The sequence below is a fragment of the Elgaria multicarinata genome, chromosome 1 (assembly GCF_023053635.1).
Source record: "Elgaria multicarinata webbii isolate HBS135686 ecotype San Diego chromosome 1, rElgMul1.1.pri, whole genome shotgun sequence".
Lineage (NCBI taxonomy): Eukaryota > Metazoa > Chordata > Lepidosauria > Squamata > Anguidae > Elgaria > Elgaria multicarinata.
The window spans coordinates 69,461,193-69,486,981 of NC_086171.1; the positions used below are offsets into that span (position 1 = coordinate 69,461,193).

The following is a 25,789-nucleotide window of genomic DNA, read 5'->3' on the forward strand; positions in this document are numbered from 1 at the left end:
TGAAATTAGGTAAGTTTGTATTAAAATGTGAACTGAACAAATTTCTCCCCTAGCCCTACTTGTGTCACCTTTATATGTGTCACTTTCACGGACTATAGTCCATTGCATCAGATGCATTGATGTGGAGAGCGAGAGAGAGAGAGAGAAAATGACATGAAGTGGCAATGAAACACAAAACAGTACAGTCTGTATTGCATTAAAAATGGTCACAGCTTTTTATTTAAGAGGCAGCCGGGCAGCCATCTGGCATGGATGCTTTAAGGTGGATTCCTGCATTGAGTGGGGGGTTGGACTTGATGGCCTTATAGGCCCTTTCCAACTCTACTATTCTATGATTCCATAGACCCAGGACTAGCAATGCCACCGAATTTTGTAATTTGTTGGTTCCTTTGGTTGACACTTGCACATTTGTAATGCTCACCTCTCTAGTGAGCCTGGAATGCTATCTTAGAAATTGATCATTAATTTTGGAATTGATTGTGAGCTAAACTGTGCCATTTCCGTGCATGCACTGAGTTCATTGGTTTAACCCTTTTCTTTCTTAAGGAACTAGGATGATATCACTTGAACCTTTTAGTGAAAGGGCTTTTTGTCTTCTTTGGTAGGTAAAAGTGTACTTTAGTGGGTGCTGAAGGGTGGCACTGGAGACGGTTTGTGAGAAAGGGAAAGGAAATCCAAGTAGGATGAAACTTTGCACATGCTGGCATACTCATCTGTGGCTTTAAACATGTGGAGACCGAGGATGGGAACACTGTGTGCAGTCCTGCTCCCCCATCTGCCTAACATTTTGAAGTTCTGAACAGGGTTTATGAGTATCCTCTCAATTATTTAAGTGCTGCTTTATTTAAATTAACTCCAGGTTTATTTTTGCCCCAGATTTATGGAATAAGCCTTTGAACTTAATTTATCCTACTTGCATGAATAAACCATGGAATTATCAAGCACACCAATTCCCATCACTAGCTATATGTGTTTCATTCAGCACTGTTGGCCTATAGACTGTGGCTTTGTTTGTAAGAACTGCAGTTCCCGTGCGTGAAGAAAACCGGCAACGCCCAACCTAAGTTAGGGCGGGAAGCCGGCCGTTGTGTTTGGGGAGGAGCATAATAAGCTCCTCTACCCAGCAAGTAGACGGTGTTCACCTCTCTAATGCAGGAAATGATATTTTCCTGCGGGATCTTCATGAGAGTCTGCGGGACTATTGCCCGTGGTGGGGGTAGTGGACCTAAGCCGAGACTTGGTCCACTTCTTTGGCAGGGATGTGCGGGAATTGGAATATACACATAGGGATGGTAAGTGCACTGGCACCCTTTGAGGGTGATTGACATTCCAGACGGCCAGTCACGAGCGGCTTCGTGGCTAACGTGGCAGGATATGGAATGCCTTTGGTTACCCACTTGTTTCACCTACTGGCTGCCGTTAGGGCAGCCAATGGGGGTGGGACAGGGGGGTAACCCCACGCTTAAACAGTGATGAAGAGGGGAGGAGCCGGACTTCTGGCTTCTCTCCACAAGTGTGCCTTGCCCATAACTCCAGGCCAGGGGGCCTAAGATAGCTGATAATTCCCGCACAGTCACATGAAGATCCAGGGAGGGATGAGCAACCATGATTAAATAAAGAGGCCCAAGTTGAACCCAATATACGTGTCTGTGTCTTATTTGCGCTTCCTCCTCCAACACACAAATATGGGGCTCATCTACACCAAGCAGAATATTGCACTATAAAAGGGGCATGGTAGCAGTATATAAAAGGCAGGAGCCACACCAAGCAGGATATAGCGGTATGGAAGTGGTATATGGTATGTGTCCATGGGCCCCAACAGTTGTCAGTGCACTTCAATACCGCTATAAAGCAGCAGTGTGGCTCCTGCTTTTTATATACCTCTTTCATACCACTTTCATAGTGGAATATCCTGCCTGGTGTAGATGAGGCCATGATAAGAAGTAGTACGTCTGATGCATCTTAATATTCTGATGCATCATTGTGTGTTGCCCTGAATTATGTCATGTGATCAGCTAGGACCTATATTCAGATTAGTGATGCGATACAGTCCATTTTGAGTTTAAAAATAATTAATGGAGTGTTTTTATCACTTTTGGCTTTGGGAGTCTTTACGCAGTTATTGTTGTTTTTTTAATTGCCTGTTGTTGTTATTGATCTCTGGAGCACATTCCATCACTAGTGCCCAGGTTGTGAGAAATTTCTGGCTCAGAAGCTTAAGCATCTCGCACATACAGGTCCAGCACGTGCATTTAAGGAAACAGATGGTGACTTGATTTACAACCCCACGGCAATTGACAATATAATGTTTACTGATGACATTTAACAGGCACCCCCTGAAATACAAGTAATTGCATGTCTGAAGAGTGAGCTTGTTTGGAGAAATCACAAATTGGTTATTTATTTATTTATTTATTTATTTATTTATTTATTTATTGCATTTCTATACCGCCCAATAGCTGAAGCTCTCTGAGCGGTTTACTTTTGGGAATATATTTTGCAAAGATGTAGCAATTGCAAGAAGGAAATCATGTTTATCTCCATTTTCTGTACAGTTCAAAAGCATAGGCTGGAAAAGTGCCATAGCCGATATGTGCATTTCTTGGCTTTACAGAAAGTGTTGGGCTCTGGCAGCCAGGCAGATGGCAACTGGTCTTGGCAAGTCTGAACAGGTTGCTGTGCCAGGCCATTATGTTGGAGGTGCTGTGCAAAGGGGACATCTTTAGAATTGATTAAAGAGGAGTAATTCAGATTTATTTTCAGGGAAGTCGTGGCCACAATGGAGAATAGTTACCTTGACAGACCCAGTGAGCATGTTCAAGGTGTTTTCCCCTCATCAGAGTCTCCTCATGCATCTCTTGGATTAGTGAGGCAGAGCATGTAGATAAGACAGTGTGCCTTCCAGGTAGGATTGAGCCCCAGAACCGCTCTCTTTTTACAGATTAGCCAATTGGCCCATTATTTATTTCTCATATATCTATATTAACTTTCTGCCAAGTCATCTGAGGTGGTTTACAGTTCTGAATTACTGAAACAAACGATCAGAATATAGTTCTCTCAAGTCAATTGAAGGTCTCCTCAGGAGCTAATGTCATGAGCTCCCTGGCCTGGGCTTCTCTTCTATCTTCCCTCAGGTACACAGGTTTTAAGTGGCTCCAAGGAAGGTGGGCTACATACATACAGTAGATATGCTGTTCAAACCTAAGCATGTTTGCTTGAAAGGAAATCCCTGTAAGTTCCGTGGCATTGGCTTCTAATAGGCTCAGGATTTTTCAGCCCAACAGAATTTAGCAGCTTGAAGAACTGAGGTCCCATCTCATTATCTAGTCCGATCCCTGCTCTCAGAAACATCCCTGAAGGATGCTCTCCTATTATTTTCTAAAACATCCCCTAAGGATACTTTCCTATTTTCTTTCAAATCAGTGGTGCAGTTAGGTCATTTTAGACTCTGAACTTAATGGTCTTACAGGGTTCCTTTCAGTTTCTCCCAAATTCTTTTAATGTCAAGGTTTTTTTGTCCCAAAAATGGAGAACTTTGTGAATTTTGAGAAATATAAAAACCAAATTCTGACCCATTCCTATCCAGAACACATGCAGAAGGCCAACTATCTTACTTCCTCCAACACCCGCCTAAGAATCTGCCTATTCTGTGAAGCCTTTGACATGAGCCCCTGGTTCTCATAACTTAGGGCTCATCTACACCTGCAGCCCTTTGGGGACAATCACGGAGTTTTCCACTTCTGGGATCGACCCTCAGGGGCCACACGCCAGCGAGTTGTCCCAGAAGTAAAGAGGGATGTTCCAGGATAACTTTTTTTTTAAAGGAGACATTTGCGCAATTGCACAATTGCACAGGTATGATCCTGTGCGAAGATGAGTTCTTTGTTTTTATTTTTAACCCCCCCCCAACAAACTCGGCACTAGAAGACACTGAGCACCAACTGAAAGATGGCAAAAATACTCTCCTCCTCACCCCCGATGCCCACGGACTCCCCCCCCGCTCCGTGCCCATTTCCTGAACCCTGCTACTTGTGGGGAAGAGGGAGGACCCTGGGAGGGAGAGTCACGCTGGCCACGGAGCTCAGGATGGTCCTGAGACAGCGGAAAAAATAGGAAAAAAGCAGTCCCATCTATCCTGGGAGAACTGAGTGCTCATCCCTGGTTCACCCCGGGAATAGCTGTGTGTCATTTGGATGCACAGGGACGACCTCTGACTACCCCGGGAAAATTGGCAGGTGTAGATTAGGCCTTAGTCTAAGCAAGTGTCACTGAAACAATTCCATATTCTTTCCCAGTTAACCCTGAGTTGAATTTTAGGGTGAAACTACCCTTGGGTGGCTACTTACATATCACCATCACTCCACACCTTTAGAGTTCTGACTGAAACCCGAGTGGATTCACTGCCCGACTGACATTGGACCCACCAGCCCCCACTGTTACATCCTTTTTGATATCCCTACCAGAGCATAGTGGTCATTTAGTGAGGAAGACTTCAAATAGAAGATTGTAGAGTAGAACACATTGTCTCCCTAAACTACACTTTACTGCAAATGTAGGTAGCAGCTTTGTCTTTATTTTTCAATAGTTGGGGGGTTGCTTTTTATTGAGGACTCCCCTCCCCATAGCTGCAGGTGTAGAGGTTTAACCCTTCCCTCCTTAGTCATGATTTTAATGATATTCCCCCTGCCCTTGGTTATGGGGCTTTGGAAAAAAGCCCCTATTGGCACCCCCTAATTCCACTTAGCTGTGCAGGGAGGGGCAATTATCTGTAAAATCAAGGTTGGAGAGGGAAGAATTAAACCTCCCCTCCATGTGAGGCTGTGAGTGTCCTAATAAAATCTGAAACACCCCACCAGCCGCACACGTGTGGTTTAGTTCTTAGATTGTAAGCTCCCTGGGGCAGTGACCTCTCCCTGTGTAGTGGGGAAAGGGAGGCAATTGCAGGATCTGTACTACTGCTTGACAACTGTTGGGGCCCAAGACACGTTCCATATACCGTTTTCAAACCATTTTCAAAGTGTTATATCCTGCTTGGTGTAGATCTGGCCAGCTTTACTCTTCTGTTTGGGATCACTGCTACTAAGAACCATGCGAGGAAATATGGAAGAGCCTAGCATGTCAAGTGTGTAAGCGATGGGAATCCGTGCTGTTCCCTATTTGGTTGTGGGACTGTAAACTTCAGTCCAAAGCCCAATGCAGTCCTTCGGGTGCATAAACATTTTACACTTACACCTCCATTTCACAGTAGCCCAGGCTTTGAATGGCCGAATTCACTAGGGAAGTTGTTTCTTATAGCTGTGACACAAAAAGCTTTGCCTGCAAAATGCAGGTGTCGTGTACTATGCTGAACTTGGCAATTCCACCTGGGCCTAATCTACACCAAGCAGGATATTGCACTATGAAAGAGGTATATAAAAGGCAGGAGCCACACCAAGCAGGATATAGCACTATGAAAGTGGTATGAAAGCGGTATATGATATGTGTCAATGGGCCCCAAAAGTTGTCAGTGCACTTCAATACTGCTATGAAGCAGTAGTGTGGCTCTGGCTTTTTATATACTGCTTTCATAGTGCAATATCCTGCTTGGTGTAGACTAGGCCCTAGTCTATCCCGATGAGCCTGGTTCTCTGTAGACTTTGCTCATTGATCTCTCACATCTGCTCACAAGGGAAAGGGAGAAGAGATTTGGACAGCATCCAGCTGGACTGCAGGAACTCATGGGAGGGCTGCCAAGTGCCTGATTCTTACTGTTAGCAGACAAGCCCAGCATTTGGCAACCCAAGGGACAGACTGCAGCAAAGTGGTTCCTGTAAAAATATTAATAATGGAAAGCTCAGTCCATGCTGCCCTGTTCAGGATAATATCTAAATCCAGTCCACATATCCTTCTGAGTTAACATATGTTCTTATTCACACTAATGAGCTCCAAAGCCCATCCATCGCTTGAATCAGCAGCCATAACATGTAAGGAAGTTGCATTCATTAAAAATAAGTGGACTTGGTTGGCTCCTGAATCTGGCTCCTCTTGCACTCAGAGGAGTTGTGCTTATTTGGAAAAGGCTGGTGGAGGTACGTGCTAAATTCTTGCTGCCTACAAGGGCAGGTGTCCACAATGGCAGGGGCCCATTACAGGGCCTCGGGAAAGCTGGTTCATATGCCGTACAAGAGGCTCACGGAGCTGCTCAGCACCCCGCTGGAAGTGCTTGTTGGCTCACGAGTGGGTTGACCTGGCAGCAGCAGTTGCTCTGGAATGGGGTCCCTGCTTTGGCTGAGCAAGCAAGGTTGTTTATGAGTGCTACAGGGGTAGCTACCAGCCTCCCTCACATGAGGAAAGAGGGCCAAATGGTGGCAGACACTGGGCCTAAGTCAGTGCCGGAGCCCTTGCAAGAGCCAGGTGCGGCGGGAGGAGGATGGAGGTTTTTACACGCTCTCCATCCATCCTTCATTTCATTTTTTTTAAAGCTCGAAGTCCCTCTCAGCTTATGTAATTTGCTTAGCAGGGAGTGAGGGGGGTGGAGAGGAATGGCGACAGAGAAACTCTTGGATCGAACAGATCCAGACCAGGCCTTTCCTCCCCACTCCCCTCCCCACCTACTGTCTTGTCCCCTTCTCTCCCTCTCGGATGTCTCCTCAGAATAGAATCTGCCTCTGAGATTTCTGTGGCGATTGTGGTGGTGAGATTCATGTTGGATCTCCTCCTTCATGGCCGTAGCTCTGTTTACAGCAGTAGAGGAGGAGAGCTACCATCCCATGGCTCCCAGATGCCATCTGGGAGCCATAAGATTACTCTGTAAACAGTCTATTATACATGGAGAGAGCGATCCTATGCCCCTAGACAGAGACTGGGGAACCGTAGGATTATTTGGTTTACTGGCTCTGAGGTTGGAGACATCCTTCTACCTCTTGTAGCCGCTGTGGAGAAAACTATGCTGGCTACCTCTCTTGGAGACAAGGTCCCAGGGAAGGAGACCAGGGAAGTTGCCTTATGCAGCTGCCTATGCTTGCCTCAGTCTCCTGCCCTCCTGCTTTGAAGAGCCACGACTAAGTGGGTGAAATCACTTGTCTAGCAAAAATGCAGGGTGGCTGTAGCATGGAGGCGATGATCCCCTCCGTCATGTCTAGCCCTGCTCCCCCTAGTTTGGAAGAAGGTGTTTCAGGTGATTAATCAGAATCAGACTCTGGTGTAGAGGAGTCGGCGCTGTACAAGTGGGGGAGAAGGCTCTCACGGTTTCTTCACCAGCTGGTGGTGAACCCTCTCCAGAGCTTATCTCATCCAGGGCAAATAATACACAGGCAGTGGGAAGCCAACATTCTTCCAAAGGAGAGAGCATCGACAGGTTAGCCGATCCTAGAGTACGTCGCAAGCTAAAGTGGGCGGAGCAAAAGGAAGGCAAAAGAAAGTCGGTCCGGCTCGCATCACATCAAAAGCCGCCTCAGAACTAGCCTCTCTGAAGTTAATGTGTCTGGGGAAAAGGGTTTCTATTCTTCTTGAACGGACAATTGTCTCGCTTACTTTGCATAGTTTTGCCTAGGGGAAGGTTCCTAGAAGTTGGACTCTCTTCAGGTGGGAAGAAATGTTTATTGCTTAAATAAAGCTTTGTAGATTACTTAGCAGGCCTCGTTATTGTATCCCAAGAAGGCAGGAGGTCAAAGAGAAACACGACACCCTCTATGTTCCGGCCTCCCTGCATTAGGATACTTGGCAGCCTCCGACTTTGGTGGCTGCTGCCTAGATTGCGACCTAAGACAGCCTTTCCCAACCTAGTGCTCTCCAGATATGTTGGACTGCAACTCCCGTCATCCCCAGCCATGGGCGTGCCCCCAAATGTACCCAAAATGCAGTAGAGACGTGAAGTAATTTGAGAGATCTGCTCCCATGAACCATGTATGATTTATTCTAAACAGCTTCACTCGTGATTTAAAAGCATTTATCACATGAAAAGAGAAGTGTGTGACGGACTCACTTTTCACTGAAGGCATGCTGCTGCTGCTAGTTGCCTCTGTTAGATAAATCATAGAGGCGTTTATAGATAACAAGTGGTGAGAAAAGGCAACATCATTTTTTTCTGCACGTGAAGCACACTGTTCTGTTCCAAAGCCCCTCTCTTTTTGGCCCAGTGATGGATGCGCTGTGAGCCACGTCTCATCTTGTATGATGGATGCTGGTGCCACAATGTTATAGCGATTCATTCCGCCTGTATTGTATATGGATGTTGAACACTCTGCAGAACAAAGCTGCAGGTGATGTTTAGCCAATTACGTAAGAGGCATTGAAATACAAAAGTGAAATTCTATACTTTTGCTACAGTTCTCCCATGCTATTTGTAATATCGATTACATTCAGTATTTTTCTTATTAAGTAAAAGAAACACCCTGAGCTATCTGGGAAGATTTCACATACACAGTCAGGGCTGTCTCAGTGTGTGTGTGTGTGTGTGTGTGTGTGTGTGTGTATTAGGCAGCTGCCTGGGGCAGCAAATTATGGGGGTGCCAAACAACCCCCTTAAGGCGATGGCACCCTGGCTCCTTCTCCTTACCTCTGAAAGCCTTTCTGACTGCTTCCCTGCTGCAGCAATTGCCCCAGCAGAAAAGTGACTGGCACAGCTCTCCAGAGAGCACGCCTGGCACAAATACTTCACTTTAATAGTCCTCCCTCAAAGTGAGGAAGGAATTCTGGGTGAGGTGGCCATGGCAGTACGGGTGGTCTTAAAGGCTACCTCACCCAGAATTGAGGGGCAGGGCTCCTCAAAGCGAGACGTTGAGGAGGAGTTAGGGTGAAGAGAAGGGGTGGGTGTGGGTGGGGGAGAGTGGTGGCATTGCGGAGCAAAAGAAGGGGAGAATGGCTGCTGGGGGGAGGGGAGGAGGTTGAGGGTAGTGACTGTTGCTACCTGAGGCACCAAAATACCTGGAAATGGGCATCAGGGCTTCTGAGGCCCTTTTCTCTACTATGATCCTCATACCCCCTCAATATCTGCTACCAGTATCCAGAGGACCATGCACCCCATGCAGTGTGAAGAGTTCTAATTGTCAAACGAAATTGACATTATTTGTCAAAACTGGAGAGTGCAGGTTCTGGATGAGTAGTTAATGTTGAAAATGCCCATGTTGAAAAGGGCATGATAGAAGCTTTGCCAGGGAATGAATTACACTGAATTGTAATTGGAGAAGGGCCAGAGCTCGAGGGTGAGACTGTAGCTCAGGAGGGTCCACTGTCTAGTGGGAGAGCCCCTTGCTTTGCGTGCAGAAAGCCCCAGGTCCAATCCCCGGTATCTCCAGGCAGGGCTAGGAAAGCCCACTACCAGAAAACCAGGAGAGCCACTTGCAGTCCGTGTCTTTGACTGGTCTGACTCAGTATAAGGCAGCTTCCTACATTCCTTGGAAATGCTAGTTTCAACTGCTCTATTGCTAATGGAAATATTGAGTTTTTTCCCCTGAAGAAAGAGCGCAGATGTTGTAAAACACTTTGAGAAATCTGATAACCAATTTGTGGAGCAACGGCAAATTTTTAACATTTTGATTCAAAGATTATATAATGTTTCATTTTAATATTGAAAGAGAAAATCTATACTCTCTGGCAAAGAGGACGTGTCCCCTCATGGCTCATGGGAATCTGCCCAGTTAGGGTACTTCATGTTCTTATTTGCTTTCTCTTAAGAATATACACTCTAGTAGAGCGTTTATACTTGCAAAATTAATAAGGGCAGATTTCTGAAAATTCTGTCCATCCATGTAGGCTGGGAATCTCTGAGACTCTAGTTTACCAGGGCCCCCAGATGAACGATTGGCAATGCATTGTCTATTGGATAAGGTCCCCCATATTACTGAACGTTTTTCTCATTGCCATGTGTATAAGAGTTGAAGTGACTGACTGTATTACCTACATCGGAGAAACTGTATTTCTTGTGTTCTGTTCTATATGTTCTATATTATAACTTTGATGGGTCTTATGATATGATATAAAGATATAGAAACCCTTTTCCACCTCTTGCACCAATTATTTGGGAAGTCACCTTGCACCTTTTTGGCTTTTGATACTGAAAATAACATGGCTCATAAAACAGAGTTGTTATAGTTATTAGATTCATTTCTCTGAAATGGAAGAGAGAACAACGTCTCCGCAGTCAGCCACATCGTCTCACCTAGTTTTGTTTGCTAGGATATGTTGCAGTAGTAATGTATGGAGAAGGTGCAGCTGCTTTTTTCTTGGAGGCATCCACTAAGCAAAAAGGTGGCTCATTGTATTTCTGTCCCTTATTCAGGCCAGATGATAAACTCAGAGCTACTAAATGGGCACTTTAATATTGTATTAGTAATACTGGCTGTCAGTCTCAGATTGCTCAGCTAATATCTTCTTTTTCATCCTTCTGGTATTTTAACACTTATTGTATAAAGGGTGGGGCCCTCCAGATGTTCTTGGGCTACAGCTCCCATCATTCCTAACCATTGGCCATGCTGGCTGGGGCTGATGGGACCTGGGAGTCCAACAACATCTGGAGAGCCACAGGATACAAAAGGCTCTTGGCGTCTGCACCTTTTAGATGGCGCTTTTAAAAAGAAAGCCGTCTTGAATGAATGGAAATATTTTTTAAAAAGGTAGCAGGCTGTGGAAGGTTGTAGATGAATTCAGACTTCTCAGCGTCTGTGTGCACTTTCTGGATAGTACTCACTGGTATGCATCATATCCTAGCTTCTATATAACGTGAATATGACTGTCCATCATGAGGAAATTAAAGATTTTGTGTGACGCATTAATTTGTACTCATTTGATGGATTTGTGTGAATCAAATTCTCGTTTTCTTCTCATAGGTTGCGATCTTTGGTGAAGCAGCTAGAGAGAGGAGAAGCTTCTGTGGTTGACTTAAAAAAGAACTTGGAATATGCAGCTACCGTGCTTGAATCCGTGTACATTGATGAAACCAGGTGAGACAACTTTTTTTTAGCTTTGTACCTCCCTCTGCATTGTACCACATGGAGTAGTATCCAATGGGGCTGCTGTGCTCTCATTGATTTTGTTGCACAAGCAGTAGCCAGCCACCTCTTGTGCAATGGAGATTTAGAACTTCATAAAGCAAGCCCTGAAACGAACAGAAACACTAATTTCCAGATCCAGACAGGTTGGCGGAGGTCTGTTATGTGAGCTTTGCTGACTTGCCCCATTCTGGAAATGTGTGTTTCCGCTCATTTCCCTTTCCTATCTGATCGCTAAATCCCATTCTGCTAGCGATGGGTTCCACTGGGCAGCACTGGAAATTGCTCTCAGTGTGTCACACAGGCATTTTCAATATTACTTTTAATGAGAGAGAGAGAGAGAGAGAGAGAGAGAGAGAGAGAGAGAGAGAGAGAGAGAGAGAGAGAGAGAGTTAGAGTTCCAGGTTTCTAGAAATATTATGAACTTAAAAAGTAAAAGTGTTAAAGAGCGAACACTTGAACATTATTTCCATGACATTATGCCAATGTCCCCAGAAACTTTCTCCCACCAAAGTGAGCTTTAGCCATCCCAACTTCTCTGCAGTTCACACATTTCTTTTATGAGATGGAAATTCACTATCCCCCAAATGATACAATATTGTAAGCTGATTGGAATTGACTGGCAGATTATTGGGTGATTTGCAGTAGATCAGTAAGAGGTGATCTACTGCAAAGAAAGAGCAAATTAATTAAATGGTTTAACAATAGCAACAGAAAAATGCTGCTGAAATCAAGAAAATGTGGGGAAAGAACAAACATATATTTGTGTATGAAAGAATTTGTGTTCATGCTCCACTTCTGGACTGAGTGTGAGCTCAGATGCACTTCATTCTGCAATTCAGTGCCTGCCTTTCTGAGCCAGTATTTTTCACCCGGCTCTGGTTGGTAGACCTCAGACTTGTAGTGAAAAGCAAAATAGATCCCTGAAGTCTAAAGTCTGCCCACTCATATTGTAAGTATTCCCCTGAAGGCTCATCTTCCTGCCCTCTTCCACGTTGCAATATGGCTAGGCAAATGGAATTTCTTCCATGGCTTTCTTTGGCAGAGAGGTGGCATTTATTCCAGAGTTACTGGAAAGGTCTGCCCAGTTCCTGGTTGTTTAACCACTTCAAACATAAATTGTAAGGTTGTGCTTCCTGTAGAAAAACTTGGGAATATTTTTTTTTTTTTTTTTTAGTATCAGGAACTAGTGAGTAGTGCAAGGATGAATTGGATGTAAATGTTTTTAATACCTGTTTATTACCCTGTTTGACAGGCTCATCCCTTCCTTCATAGAATCATAGAATAGCAGAGTTGTAAGGGGCCTACAAGGCCATCGAGTCCAACCCCCTGCTCAATGCAGGAATCCACCCTAAAGCATCCCCAACAGATGCTTGTCCAGCTGCCTCTTGAAGGCCTCTAGTGTGGGAGAGCCCACAACCTCCCTAGGTAACTGATTCCATTGTCGCACTGCTCTAACAGTCAGGAAGTTTTTCCTGATGTCCAGCTGGAATCTGGCTTCCTTTAACTTGAGCCCGTTATTCTGTGTCCTGCACTCTGGGAGGATCGAGAAGAGAACCTTGCCCTCCTCTGTGTGACAGCCTTTTAAGTATTTGAAGAGTGCTATCATGTCTCCCCTCAATCTCCTCTTCTCCAGGCTAAACATGCCCAGTTCTTTCAGTCTCTCTTCATAGGGCTTTGTTTCCAGACCCCTGATCATCCTGGTTGCCCTCCTCTGAACACACTTCCTTCCTTCCTTCCCCTCCCAATTTGTGGAAATGTTTTTAACTTGTAACTGCTCACCCTGAGCCTTTGAGATAAGTACAACAATGGGATGGGCTCTGGTCACCCACTTCTATTGGCTGTCAATTTACTTTGAGGAGGGAAATAGTGCTTAGGAAATTACCACTTACAAAATCTTGTAATTATTGCATTGTGTTTTGTACACATGTCAACTGCTTATGCAAAATTGAGCCCTTGGAATGTTGCAAACTTAAATATGAATAATCCTGGAAAGATAAAGCAGCAGTCTTTCATTGTTCTGATTCTCTAGAGGTGAAGTACTTTGCAATTTGAGGGTACTGCTGTTGTCCATAAAAATACCTGAATGTCAACAGTGTGTTCCATTAAATTACAAAGCAATAACAACAACACACACACCAACCAACAGATTTTAGGGCTTTTTCATGTGTGACAATTGTAAACAACGTTGCAGGAGAAATGCCGTCTCTTAGGAAACCTTTATTTACCATTTCTCCCCTCTCCTCCTACAGGCGTCTGTTGGATACAGAAGATGAGCTCAGTGATATCCAGTCAGATTCTGTGCCCTCGGAGGTACGGGATTGGCTGGCGTCCACCTTCACACGGCAGATGGGGATGATGCTGAGAAGGACTGAGGAAAAGCCACGGTTCAGAAGCATTGTCCATGCAGTCCAAGCTGGGATATTTGTGGAGAGGTAATGGAGGATGTCATTGTTTTTCACCAAAGAGCTATCAGATATTGAAAATTATATCTTTAGCATCAAATGAAGAGTATTGGCTTGGGTTCTTCTTAATAAAAAAAGGAGGAGAAGTGAAACCAGGAATGGAAACCTGAAAATAAATAAGTTATTATGCTTCATAAAATGAAAGCAAATAAGTGAACTATTAGCAAAATAGTTCTGGCTGCAAGAGGGAGGAGGAGGGGAGCTCAAACTCCTGGTCCAAGGTCAGAGCATTGACTCTGTCCTCAAATCCAGGAATCTGAACTTATCCTATGCTCCCCCACTCCCTGACACTGTCTAGGGGCCATAGCATTGGTCTCCCCATGAACTAACCAAGGTATGTAGGGAATATGCTCAGATTCCCTACATGTCTTGTTTGCAAGGAAAATTGCTGGGATTGTTTGCTGCTGCAGTGGCAAACACAGGAACAAATGAGTACAAAAGTAGTCAGGGATCACGGATATCTTTTTTGGAACCCACCAGGCGCCCTGCCCCTCCTGATTTTAATTTTTATGTTTTAAGCTTTTAAAAATACAAATATTATTTTTTAATTGGGACATTGCCATACAGCAAAGCAAAGTGGCACTGTTCAACACTTTTTTTATTTGTGTTCAAAATAGTGCCTTTGTGTTTTATAGCTTAGACCCCCACGTCTGCCTTATACTTAGATTCCTGGGCAAGTTACTTCTCTTTTAGTCTCTCCAGCTGGCTTTCTGGAAAATGAGTGTTTTGTAACTGGCTGTGCCCAACATCACAGCCATTTTGTGAGAGTGCACATGACACTGTCTCAGAATTCCAAATGCGCCCACAGACCCAAAAAGGTTGGGGATCCCTGATGCATCTTTAGAATAAATACATATGAAATCTCTCATATATGACAAACACCAAAAATGTTTTGACCATGAATTGGCCATCTTCTGTGGTCTAGTAATGTCACGACAATCACAATTTCTCATATAAACACATGGATTATAGTATCCTGCCTTTTGGCGCAATCTACCAAGTAAAGTGAAACAACAATATTTATTTTATTATTTATTTTATTTAGAATATTTATATACCGCTCCCCATTGAAAAATTTCAGAGCGGTGTACAAGATAAAATAAAAAAGAAAAACAGAATAAAACAGTTAAAACAAAATTTAAAAGAATCCAAGGCTGCATATTAAGAAAAGGCTTCTTGGAATAAAGATGTTTTCAGGAGGCATCGAAAGGAGTACAAGGTTGGTGCCTGCCTGACCTCCAGAGGCAGGGAATTCCACAAGAGGGGAGCCACCACCCTGAAGGCTCTTCCCCTGGTGGACTCCAATCGGAGGATGGATCTATGTGGAACCACCAGGCGCAGGCCCTCGGATTACCTCAGTGACTGGGCAGGTGGTTAAGGGAGAAGGCGCTCTCTCAGGTATCCTGGTCCCAAGTTGGTTAGGGCTTTGTACACAAGTACAAGAACCTTAAACCTGGCCATTACTGTAACAGTGGTGTCCCATTCCTGTCTGGGACTGTGGATATGCAAAGATTTCAGTTGTTTGTTACTTTGTGCCTTTGATATGAGGATATAGTGGTTTTTAAGAACGCAATCCCATGACCTCTAAATAGTATTTGAAGGGTCATAGAATGCAGATGATACGCTCCTCCAAGGCTGGAGACAGAGCTCCAACCTTGTAGAAGGAGATCCGATTGAGGACCTCCCCACAAAGCCCCTTTCAGCTGGTGCAGAAAGCTCTGATCTCAGAATCCCAACCTTGGGAAAGGAAGAAATGGATATGTTGGGAGTGGACTAATGGGCATGGGGTGTGTATGAAACTGTGAATCTAGCCTATAGGATTGTTCTCCAAGTGGTTACACCAAGGCCATAGCTAAGACAGGGCGAAATCCCGGGGTGACCCCAGGGATCGTCCCTGTGCATCCACATGACACACAAGGGATCCTGGGATCAGGGAGGGATGATCCCTCCCTTGCCCCGGGATAGAGCCCTACCCTTTAGGCCTGTTTCTTCCACGGTCTCCGGCTGAGCCAGAGACCGTGGAACGTGTGGCTGGGCACCACGGTTTATCCCAGCTCATCGGGGGTGGGGTAGGGTGAGCGGGGAAATTATTTTTTTAAAAATATTTACCTTCTGCGTACGAGCGCTCGTGCGCTCTTGTCTCTTTAAAAATAAAAATAAAAATGGCGGGCGTAATGCCTCTCCCTCTGAGGTCGTCGTGCGCCATGTATAAACCGAGGGGGATCTCGCGATAAAAACATTGCGAGATCTTCATCCCTCCATCACGTAATAACAGGTAAGTCTAGCTAAGGCCCAAGTGTTACACTATTTTTGTTTCACTAGACCACTAAAGAAGATCAATTAATGGGTGAAACATGTTTGGCGTTTGTCATTTGTGTGGGTGTTTACATATATGAAGAAATAAAGCAGGCTGTTTGCTTTTAAATTTTTTGATCCATTGATGATAGGTTGAATTCCTTTTGGTTTTTTCCCTGTGGAATTTACTACCAAATGGCTTAATGCCAGCCACCGGTATAAGAGAGTTCAGCAAACACAAATACATGGAAGAGAAAATTATCTAGACCTCTTAAGTTGGTCAGGGCTATATTTAGAGTATCCCTAAATATTTAGAGGCTTAAAAGGAATTTCACACCTACATTTTTTTTAAAAAAGCATTTGGGCATGGCTAGTATTGAGGCAGAATATTAGATTTGTTGCATCATTCTTTTGATTTATGATGATGATGATGATGGTGGTGTAAGGGGGAATTACATAAAAGTAAACCTTTCTACATCTGCAGTGCCCTTTGTAATAAAATATGTTATGTGGCTTTTGCTACATAACAATTGTTACCAACTCTTTGGCATTGCTTGGGATCATCTGATGGAGCTCTAGGTTTATTGTATTTATAATCCCACATTTCTGCCAAAGAATAGGTGTTATTCGGTGAGCCAACCCAATGCACACAGGTCAGGGATGTATCCCGTATTGAGGAAGAAAAGGCGATTTCCTCCATTTGCAGAGCCCTGTGCCTACATACTTAGTCCACACTCATCACACCAGAGCAATTACGAATCATTTCAGTCAACAGTTTTAACCATTCACTTTGGAGTTCAATTTGAAATGGATTCTGCCCTGGGTTAATCATGTGTGACACAAAGTGATACGTTTTGAAGAAGGAGGCTGCTTTTTATGTTCTCATTGACAAGCAAGGATACTATTTGGATTAGACAAAATTGCGTTTTTTGTAATTATGCTTTGCAAAAACAAGGTCCGTGGCTGTATTTTGCATTAAAGTGTTAATAAGCGAACCCTTTAAACTAAGCCTACCAGCAGACATTTAGAAATAAGTCTACCTGCTGTCAATTCTTCCGTGTAAGCATACCTTAGCACCCTGATCCAATGATCCTCTTTCACATTGGGTGGGGATGTTTCACGTGTACAACAGCTGTGGGATTGTGCTCTATGTGGAGAACAAGGAGAGATCTGGTTACCCAGCCTTTGAAGCATGAATGTGTCATGGGATTCTTCTGTGCACCCAGGACAAAGGAATCCTGTGCAGACTGACACATGCAGATTATGAAATAGCTACAATGGCGACAGCCTTCTGTCCTCCTATATTGGCTATAAGCATCTTAAGTATCCTATATCTGGATCAAAGCACAACATGTGGCCATTTTGCACTTATGTATCTCTGGGTTGAGCTCTAGGTCTGAATGGAAGAGTTTGTTATAGAAATGCATGTAAGGGGGTGGAATAAACGAAGAATTATCATTTGTAAATTATGTGTACTTGAAAAGAATCCTGTCCTGTGTTAATTTTAATGTTGGTTTATAGACTCATTAAATTACTTTATCTTGACAGAATGTATAGGCGAACATCCAATATGGTAGGACTTAGCTACCCACCGGCTGTAATTGGAGTGCTAAAGGTAATGCCAGTGAATGGTTCTTGCTTATGAAACAAACACTGAAAGGATATTGTGATCTTCTATTGGGGCCTGTGTGCTGTAAAATGAATACTTCATTTTATTGAAGTATTCAGTGTTCAGAAATATTACATTATCCATGCCTCCTCGCACTTCAGAATACATATGGGGAAATTGCAATACTTACCAATCTTGGAGCTCCCTACATGCCAATGCCAGCTCCAGGCTTTGCAGAGCCCCTGGGCAAGACACCCTTGCCCCTCAGTGGACCTCTCCCTCAGTGAGTCCCCTTGAACTGCCATGGTCACCAGCTGCTCTTGCGCCCCATCCTCTTTCTCATCATTGTCACCACTTGCTTGCTTAATGATCCCTCCCTTGCCCTGGGATAGAGCCCTACCCTTTGGCCTGTTTCTTCCACGGTCTCCGGCTGAGCCCGAGACCATGGAACGTGTGGCTGGGCACCACGGTTTATCCCAGCTCATCGGGGGTGGGGTAGGGTGAGCGGGGAAATGATTTTTTAAAAAACATTTACCTTCTGCGTACGAGCGCTCGTGCGCTCTTGTCTCTTTAAAAAAATTTTAAAAAATGGCGGGCGTAATGCCTCTCCCTCTGAGGTCGTCGTGCGCCATGTATAAACCGAGGGGGATCTCGCGATAAAAACATTGCGAGATCTTCATCCCTCCGTCACGTAATAACAGGTAAGTCTAGCTAAGGCCTAAGTGTTACACTATTTTTGTTTCACTAGACCACTAAAGAAGATCAATTAATGGGTGAAACATGTTTGGTGTTTGTCATTTGTGTGGGTGTTTACATATATGTAGAAATAAAGCAGGCTGTTTGCTTTTAAATTTTTTGATCCATTGATGAATTTTACGAAATTCAAGTGTTTATATATCAATTGAAAGAGAATTTAATGCTGAATTCAATACAAAAAACATAATGCAAATATCTGCAGTACAAAAAAAAAGTTATACTTTAGTCTAAAAACAAACAGGTGTGATTGAGTGAAGACGCGGATTGGAATTGCAAACCCTACTGGCCAATCACAGTCCTTGTTCTGGGGACCAATCACATGGCAGTAGCTGCAAGGTTTCAAGTTGGGGAAAGTCAGTTTTGCTGTTTGTTCTGCACTGAAGTGCAATTGGAGATTGTGTGAATCTTTGAAGTATTTCTCAAATTAAAAGTGTACATACGTACATCATATATAGAGCAATGGCACCAAAGAAAAGAGTTGATTGGACACCCAGGAAAAGAAGCAGGATTGTTGTACTATGTGAATCAGGTCTTTCAATTGATATATAAACATTTGAATTTCGTGGAACAGAACATTTTCTATAAGCGTGCAAAGTTGCAAAACATGAAAATTTCAAAAAGTGTCCACAATCTTGGCCACCATTGTATATCTCAGCCTCAGACCCTGAGGTTCTTAGATTACAACCCTGGAGTCCCTAATAGTAGTTAACAGCTGGAGTTCACAAAGTGTGTGTGTGTGTGTGTGTTTTCAGCCTTTAGTTCTGGAGTTAAGTTGCTGTCAGATCAGTCTCATTAGTTTTTAGCCTAAGTAGATTTTATTGTTTACAAATGGCCTGTGTAGAATTGCTTTTACTTTTCCTGTCGCAGCTGGAGCCAAATCAGCCGTACGTGTGCACGTATGAAATTCATTCATCTCGCTTTTCCAATTAGAATGCCTCGGGGAATTTGGAACTAATCTGCAACAGAGACTGAATGTGGCAGAAAACCTCCAACTTAAAGATTTGAATCTTCAATGCATTATTAAGGAAATGTAGCCTCGCTGTGGACGAATATAATATGCTTATGCCAAGTAAATTGGCAAAGGCCTAAATAGTTGCAGATAATTTCCAATGATATTCTCCTAACATGCCTCTCCACTGCTTACCTGTTTGGAGGTGAAGGGAAACGATAGTCCACGTTTCAAGATTTTTCTCTTATTCAATATCACTGAGAGAAAAGCCATTTATTAAATTTTGTGCTCACTAGTTCAGAAATAAAGCAGAGGATTTAAAAAATAAAAAAGGAGCAGATGGGGGTGGGACATTTCCTTGCTGCTTAATCTACATCACAGGATAGTTGTGGAGATAAAGTGGAATGGTGGGGGGAGGGGGAAAGCCGTATATATTGCCCGGCTATTGGGAGGAAAAGTAAGATAAAAATGTAATAAATATAAATGCAAATGCGCCTCCATATTCAAACATTTCCTTCCCATACACGTTGGGGTAAGGACCCAAACCAGCATTTCTGCCTGATAGGATCATTTTCTATCTGCAGGGTTCTTTCCCCATGGATTCAAGTCTTCATTTCCACATTGGCAGTTTGAGGTGGTAGCAACAGTTTTACCGTGTATTCTGCTCTTTTTGTAGCGCAGGTCATCTGATAGTTTAGTGGTAAACTGTATCTTTTGCATGTATGAGGTCTAAGCTTCAATCCCCAGCATCTTTGGATAAAGGAAAAGACCACTTCCCAGACCCATGGTGAGCAGTTATCCCAGTGATAACAATAGTTGATATAATTCTTCTGAATATATTTGGATCAGGCCAACAAAACTCCAAACACAGTCATTTCTTCCAGCCCATACAAACAAAAGTAGGCCGAAGTGAAACCTGTGCTGTTACCTAACAGTCAAAAAATCCAGCCCCAAATGGCCCCCGTACTCTACGTTCAAGTAAATAGTTGCAAAATGTGGTGGTGGTTCTGGAGTAAGTGCATCAAGGAACACTTATTTTTAAACTATATACTGAGTTTCTGGGAACCAAGTGACACTAATGGACCTTGTGTAACAGAAGTGCCAGTAGATTGCAGTCTTTGTAAAAAATGTAGTAGTAATTCTGGAGTAAGGGCATCAAGGACATTCATTTTATTAATAGTGCTGGTCCCAGAACCCAGCACTTTTGGGCAGTTGTTGGGGGTCCAGCAACCCAGTAGGACCCACTGACACCTGTCCTAGCCCCTTGGCAGCCATTTTAACTTCCTGCAATGCCCCCAGTATAGCAATGAAGCATCCCTCGGGTAGGGTGACCATATGGAAAGGAGGACAGGGCTCCTGTATCTTTAACAGTTGTATAGAAAAGGGGATTTCAGCAGGTGCCATTTGTATGCATGCAGCACCTGGTGAAATTCTCTCTTCATCACAACAGTTAAAGCTGACCTGATACAAAAGAGGGCAGGGCTCCTGCAGCTTTAACTGCTGTGATGAAGAGGGAATTTCACCAGGCACTGCATGCATACAAATGACACCTGCTGAAATTTCCTTTTCAATACAACTGTTAAAGACAGGAGCCCTGTCCTCCTTTCTCTATGGTCATCCTAGGCCCCCAGGGCATTATGAGAAGTTTAAATGGCTGCCTGCCACTACTCTAATCAGAAATCCACTGATGGTATTTCACAAAGGCCCCTCTCAAAACTGAACCATCACTATATAAAAACATATAGCAAATTGTAGGTAAGCGTTGAAATGAATGGATCTTTCACAGCAGCAGTGCTTGGTGGATTGCAGCCTAAATGCTGTCCAAGAGATCAGACAAGAAGCCTGATTTGAACATGGTTTAGGAAGGTCCTAGCTCATCATTTCATCACTTCATTTAGTGGGCCATTCCACTTCCCAATGTTTGGGAAGATTCAAAAGCTATAATCTCAAAACAATATGATGCCTTTCCCCCCACCCCGCCTTTTTCCTCTTGTGTGATAGAATAAAGCTTATTTGCGAGTAGGTAGAAATGACACAGGGAAATTTCAGAGTACACTGAAGATGCACATTCCTGCTTTCAAAATATTATGTACACATCAGGCGGTCAATGCAGTGTCAGTGTGTATCCTTCCCACTGTGTTGCTTTTTGAGTTGCTTCAGGGAGTTTCATTTAATCTGAAAACACATTGGGGAAAATTACAGCAAAATTGCATTTAGGATATTCATTTTATAATCAAATGTATAATGTATGAGTAGTGTTAACTGAAATTGCCTTGTAAGTCTGATCTGCAGCGTGATTGGGTGTCTCTTTTTTCAGTCACTATTCATTACATTTGTACACTTGAATTTCCACTGATTAAAAACCGAGATACAAATTCTGATTAAAAGAAATCCTTTGGCACTGATATAGTTAGGTAAACATGTAACAGTATGCTGCATGGCCACTGAGTACCATTAACTGCTATGCCACAATCAACAATTTAACAGTGAAGGGGTTTTGACTGAACCATTTGCATTAGTTCCATGTAGGGATGGACGAACAGCCAATGTTCAAGTTAGCCGAGATTCTCCGAAATCAGGGGTCTTTTTGCGACATCCATTTAAGAGCATCACAAGTTTGTTTCTGAGTTAGGCTGCGGCAAACTTCTGCAGCATCTTGATGCAAAAGGCCTCATTAACTAGCCTGTTTTCATGAGAAATTGTGGAGGAACCTTAGAGGGGATACCCTATAGATAATAACAACAGCAGCATGAAAACTGAGCATGGGTTGTTTGATTTGATTTATTACATTTATATATTACATTTATATTCTGCCCCATAGCCGAAGCTCTCTGGGCGGTTTACAAAAGTTAAAAACAGTGAACATTAAATACATGTTCACCATGTATTTTCTTTTCTGTTCTTGAAATAAGTGCCAGGGCATGATTTTGAAGGCAAATAATAATAATAATAATAATAATAATAATAATAATAATAATAATAATAATAATAATAATAATAATATTTCTTACTCACCTTATTTCTGATCAAGGCCGGGAACAACAGTAAATATAAAATACATAAAACTGAATTAAAACATAATATACATTGTTAAAACATCCTAAAATCATTTAAAAAACATCCTAAAACCATTTTAAAACATCCTAAAATTAAACTGGATAGGCCTGCCAGAAGAGATCAGTCTTAATAGTTTTCTTAAATGCTGATAGACTGTTAAGTTGACGAGTCTCCTCCGGCAGACCATTCCACAGTTTGGTACTGATACAGCAACCTTGCTGAAGCTAAGCAGGTCTGGGGGTCTGGGTGGGAACTCTGTATATACTACTGTTTGTTACATGATGGAAGAAAGGCAGGATAATATAATATAAATAATAAAGAACAAAAATTAAAATGTAAATCTTTCCAAGTAACAAATCCTATAATGAAAACATATAGCATTCTTGTGTGTTTCAAAACCAAAAACGAATTCTGCATTTCTTAAGATCCATTGCTTGTACAATAAAGCTGTAATCCATTATGCACTTATCTGGGAGTAAGTCTCCTTGAACTCAGTGGCACATATTTGTGAGTAGACATGCATAGAATTGCACTACAGCTGACTAAAAAATGAAAAAAAGAAACAGCTGTGTGTTACTTGTTACAAGCGCCAACAGAAAGTGCATTGGCTACTTTATATGAAAGCATTTAAAGTGAATGATAAACAATATGCTTCATATTTTATAAAGTGATGCTTTCTTTTTGCAACTGATGAAGTAAATTCACACTGATGCTGTTGTTTCCCACCCAGAATGTAGACAAGTGGTCCTTTGACGTATTTGCACTGAATGATGCTAGTGGGGACCATGCGCTGAAATTCATTTTCTACGAATTGCTCACACGCTATGACTTGATCAGCCGCTTCAAGGTCAGTAATTCTGCAGTATCCTTCCCTCTCTGCTCTGCTGTAGTTTACTGAAAAGAGAAATATCGCTAACTTTGTATTTGACCCTTACCACTTGATTTAATTAGAATGTTCTTGGAAGGAGATGGGGGAGCATTTATTGATTTCACTGGAGGAAGGGCTTCCTACCACAAGAGCTCCAGATGTGACGGCCCATCCTCACTGTCTTTTCTGGCATTGCGGTTGGCCATATCTTGACAGGGCTTTCCTCACCTCTATTCCTGCTCAATGTGTAGTTGCAGCTTAGTCCTTCCCCTCTAAGGCCTAATCCACAGCAAGCAGGATATTGCACTATGAAAGCGGTATGAAAGCGGTATATAAAAGGCAAGAGCCACACAAAGCAGGACATTGCACTATGAAAGCGTATGTGGTATGTGTCCATGGGCCCCAACAGTTGTCAGTGCCCTTCAACACTGCTATAAAGCAGTGGTGTGGCTTCTGCCTTTTACATACCGCTTTCATACTGCTTTCATAGTGCAATATCTTGCTTGGTGTAGATCAGGTCAGAGTCTCTGAGCTCTACCCGCTGGCCCTCATTTTGTTCACCTTTGGATATGATGAAAATACTGGATAGGGTGAGTTGGAAGCATAAGACTCTTGTGCTTCCTTTCTCTGCATTACTGTCTCGGCCCAAAGAGAGACTTTGTGTCTTCCCCCAGCATGGAAAGGAAGAAGCTGTCTTCACATCAGGAGATTGCTCAGGACTTCTCATATTTTATTCTCCACTGGGATTTATTATCTGCTGCTCTCTGGCATCTAGTCCAGCCTTTCCCACCCAACCTGGTGCCCTCCAGATATTTTGGAGTACAACTCCCAGAGTCCTGACCATTAGCCATCCTAGCTAGGGCTGGTAGGAGTTGAAGTCTAAAACATTTGAAGGGTAATGGGTTGGGGAAGTGGACGTAGCCTGCTGCCTTTTCTTCAGCCTTTGCTGTACCTGAGCAATGAAAACATATGTGCCCTCAAGACAATGGCCTCTCTGGACCAGACAAATGTTGGACACAGATCACAAATACGGAAAGGGAAGGAAGGAGTTAAAAGAAAGTATCCCGAAGGGTTTTTGTTTGGAAAGAAGAGATACTCCTGTGTATTCCAACAAAAATATGAAGCATGAATGCACTCTGGAGAATGTGCTGTGAAACAAAGTTGTACACCAGTATGTAATGATGGGAACAAAGAGAACATTTTATGAGCTATTTTGGAACATCACTCAAATTTTCTTTTGTTTTTCACGAGGCATGTGTCTTTGAATTAGCACAAAGCTTTATGCCAGAGATTTTCAAATTACTGGCCAAGTTTCAGAAATGGATCATCAGAGCCTTGTTGCATGCACTGCCACACTGGCAGCAGTGGTGCTCTATAGAATCAGGTGATTAGATCATAGTAACAGGACAAAAGGCCAGGAAGCCAAAGCAGAGCACTGAGGGCCACAGGTAGAGGGCAGATGAATTAAGAAAAGTACCTCTAGAGCAGGGGAGGGTAACCTCTGACTCACACACCTAATCCGGCCTGCTGGGTTTCCTAACTTGGCCTGCAGAGGTTTGTGCATCCTGCGTATCCTTCCTAAACCCCATCTTCTGACTTGAGAAGATAAATGTTATCTCTGAGTGGTGATGACAAAGGGATTCCCCTGTGAGCTGCACACCCTCACAATGGGAGGCGAGTGGTGAATGCCAATCCCCGTGAATTGCTCGTGAATTGCCAGAGGAAAGAGGGGGAAACTGTACTCCAGATTTAAAAACAAACAAACCTGCACACAGCTAGCAACCTCAAAGCCCAAGCAAGCCCCCCACCCACCCACTAAATAAATCTAGGGCTATTATATTCTGCTTATATGTTTCCATATCCTGTCCCATAAGGCCAGGGTAGTTTTCGTATAACTAGATTTTCTTTTAACATGTCAGCTCTGGGATTCAACTGAGCGAAAGAGTCAATTCAGTTGTGGCTTTTATTTTTATTTCTTATGTTTATTTCTTTATTAATATAGCACTATATTTGGGGTCCCATTGTACCAATCTAAGAATGCCTGGATGGGGCTCAGCATTTGTGTGAAAGTACATCAGACTTCCCCAACAGCCTAGAAGATATAAAGTGTTGCTCAGAATCTCAATGGGCAATGTCCAGCGCTGCTGCTGAGCTCCAGCTCAATCAACAGCATAACAGTGCAAGCGGGATCCACAGCTTGTGCAACAGAAAACTAGCGGTTAAAAAAGCCACTCGGGAAACAAGCAGAAATGCTTATTTTTTTGATTGCAACAGGTTAGTGGAGCTTAATTATGCAAGCAATGCTGACTTGCCCTGTTTGAGAAAGAAGTGTTTCCATTTGTTTCCTATTTTTTCTTTAAAACCTCCTGCTAGTGGTGGGTCCCACTGGCACGTGAGTACTCCCATGGATACTGCCCAATAAGGCTAAAACAATGTACTATTGTTTTTTTACCCCAAATATATTTTTCCTTCCTTTGTTTATGTGTAGATTCCAATTTCTGCCCTTGTCTCCTTTGTGGAAGCCCTGGAAGTTGGCTACAGCAAGCATAAAAATCCATATCACAACCTAATGCATGCAGCAGATGTCACACAGACTGTTCATTACCTCCTTTTCAAGACGGGCGTAGCAGTAAGTACATGAATCACTTGATATTTTCATTCCTCAGCAGCAACTTCAATCTGTAGATCAGGACCTATGGGCACATTCCACTATTTCTCTGGTTCTTATTTTATAAACCATTCAATATATAGAACATTGTAGAGCCGACGAATTAAGAAACAATTAAATGAAAAGTGTGAAATGTGTCATTTTAATGTTTGATT

General features: G+C 43.1%; 1 protein-coding gene across 2 annotated transcripts in view; it reads left to right on the forward strand.

The window, feature by feature from the left end:
• The window catches only part of PDE1C (phosphodiesterase 1C), a 261,988-nt gene that overhangs the window by 176,389 nt on the left and 59,810 nt on the right, over nt 1-25,789 (forward strand). For both annotated transcript variants that reach the window (XM_063129811.1, XM_063129819.1), the window contains exons 4-8: nt 10,806-10,919; nt 13,220-13,402; nt 17,276-17,342; nt 22,829-22,945; nt 25,455-25,595. In XM_063129811.1, coding sequence (XP_062985881.1) covers nt 10,806-10,919; nt 13,220-13,402; nt 17,276-17,342; nt 22,829-22,945; nt 25,455-25,595 — 622 coding nt within the window. The remainder of the gene's footprint in view (nt 1-10,805; nt 10,920-13,219; nt 13,403-17,275; nt 17,343-22,828; nt 22,946-25,454; nt 25,596-25,789) is intronic.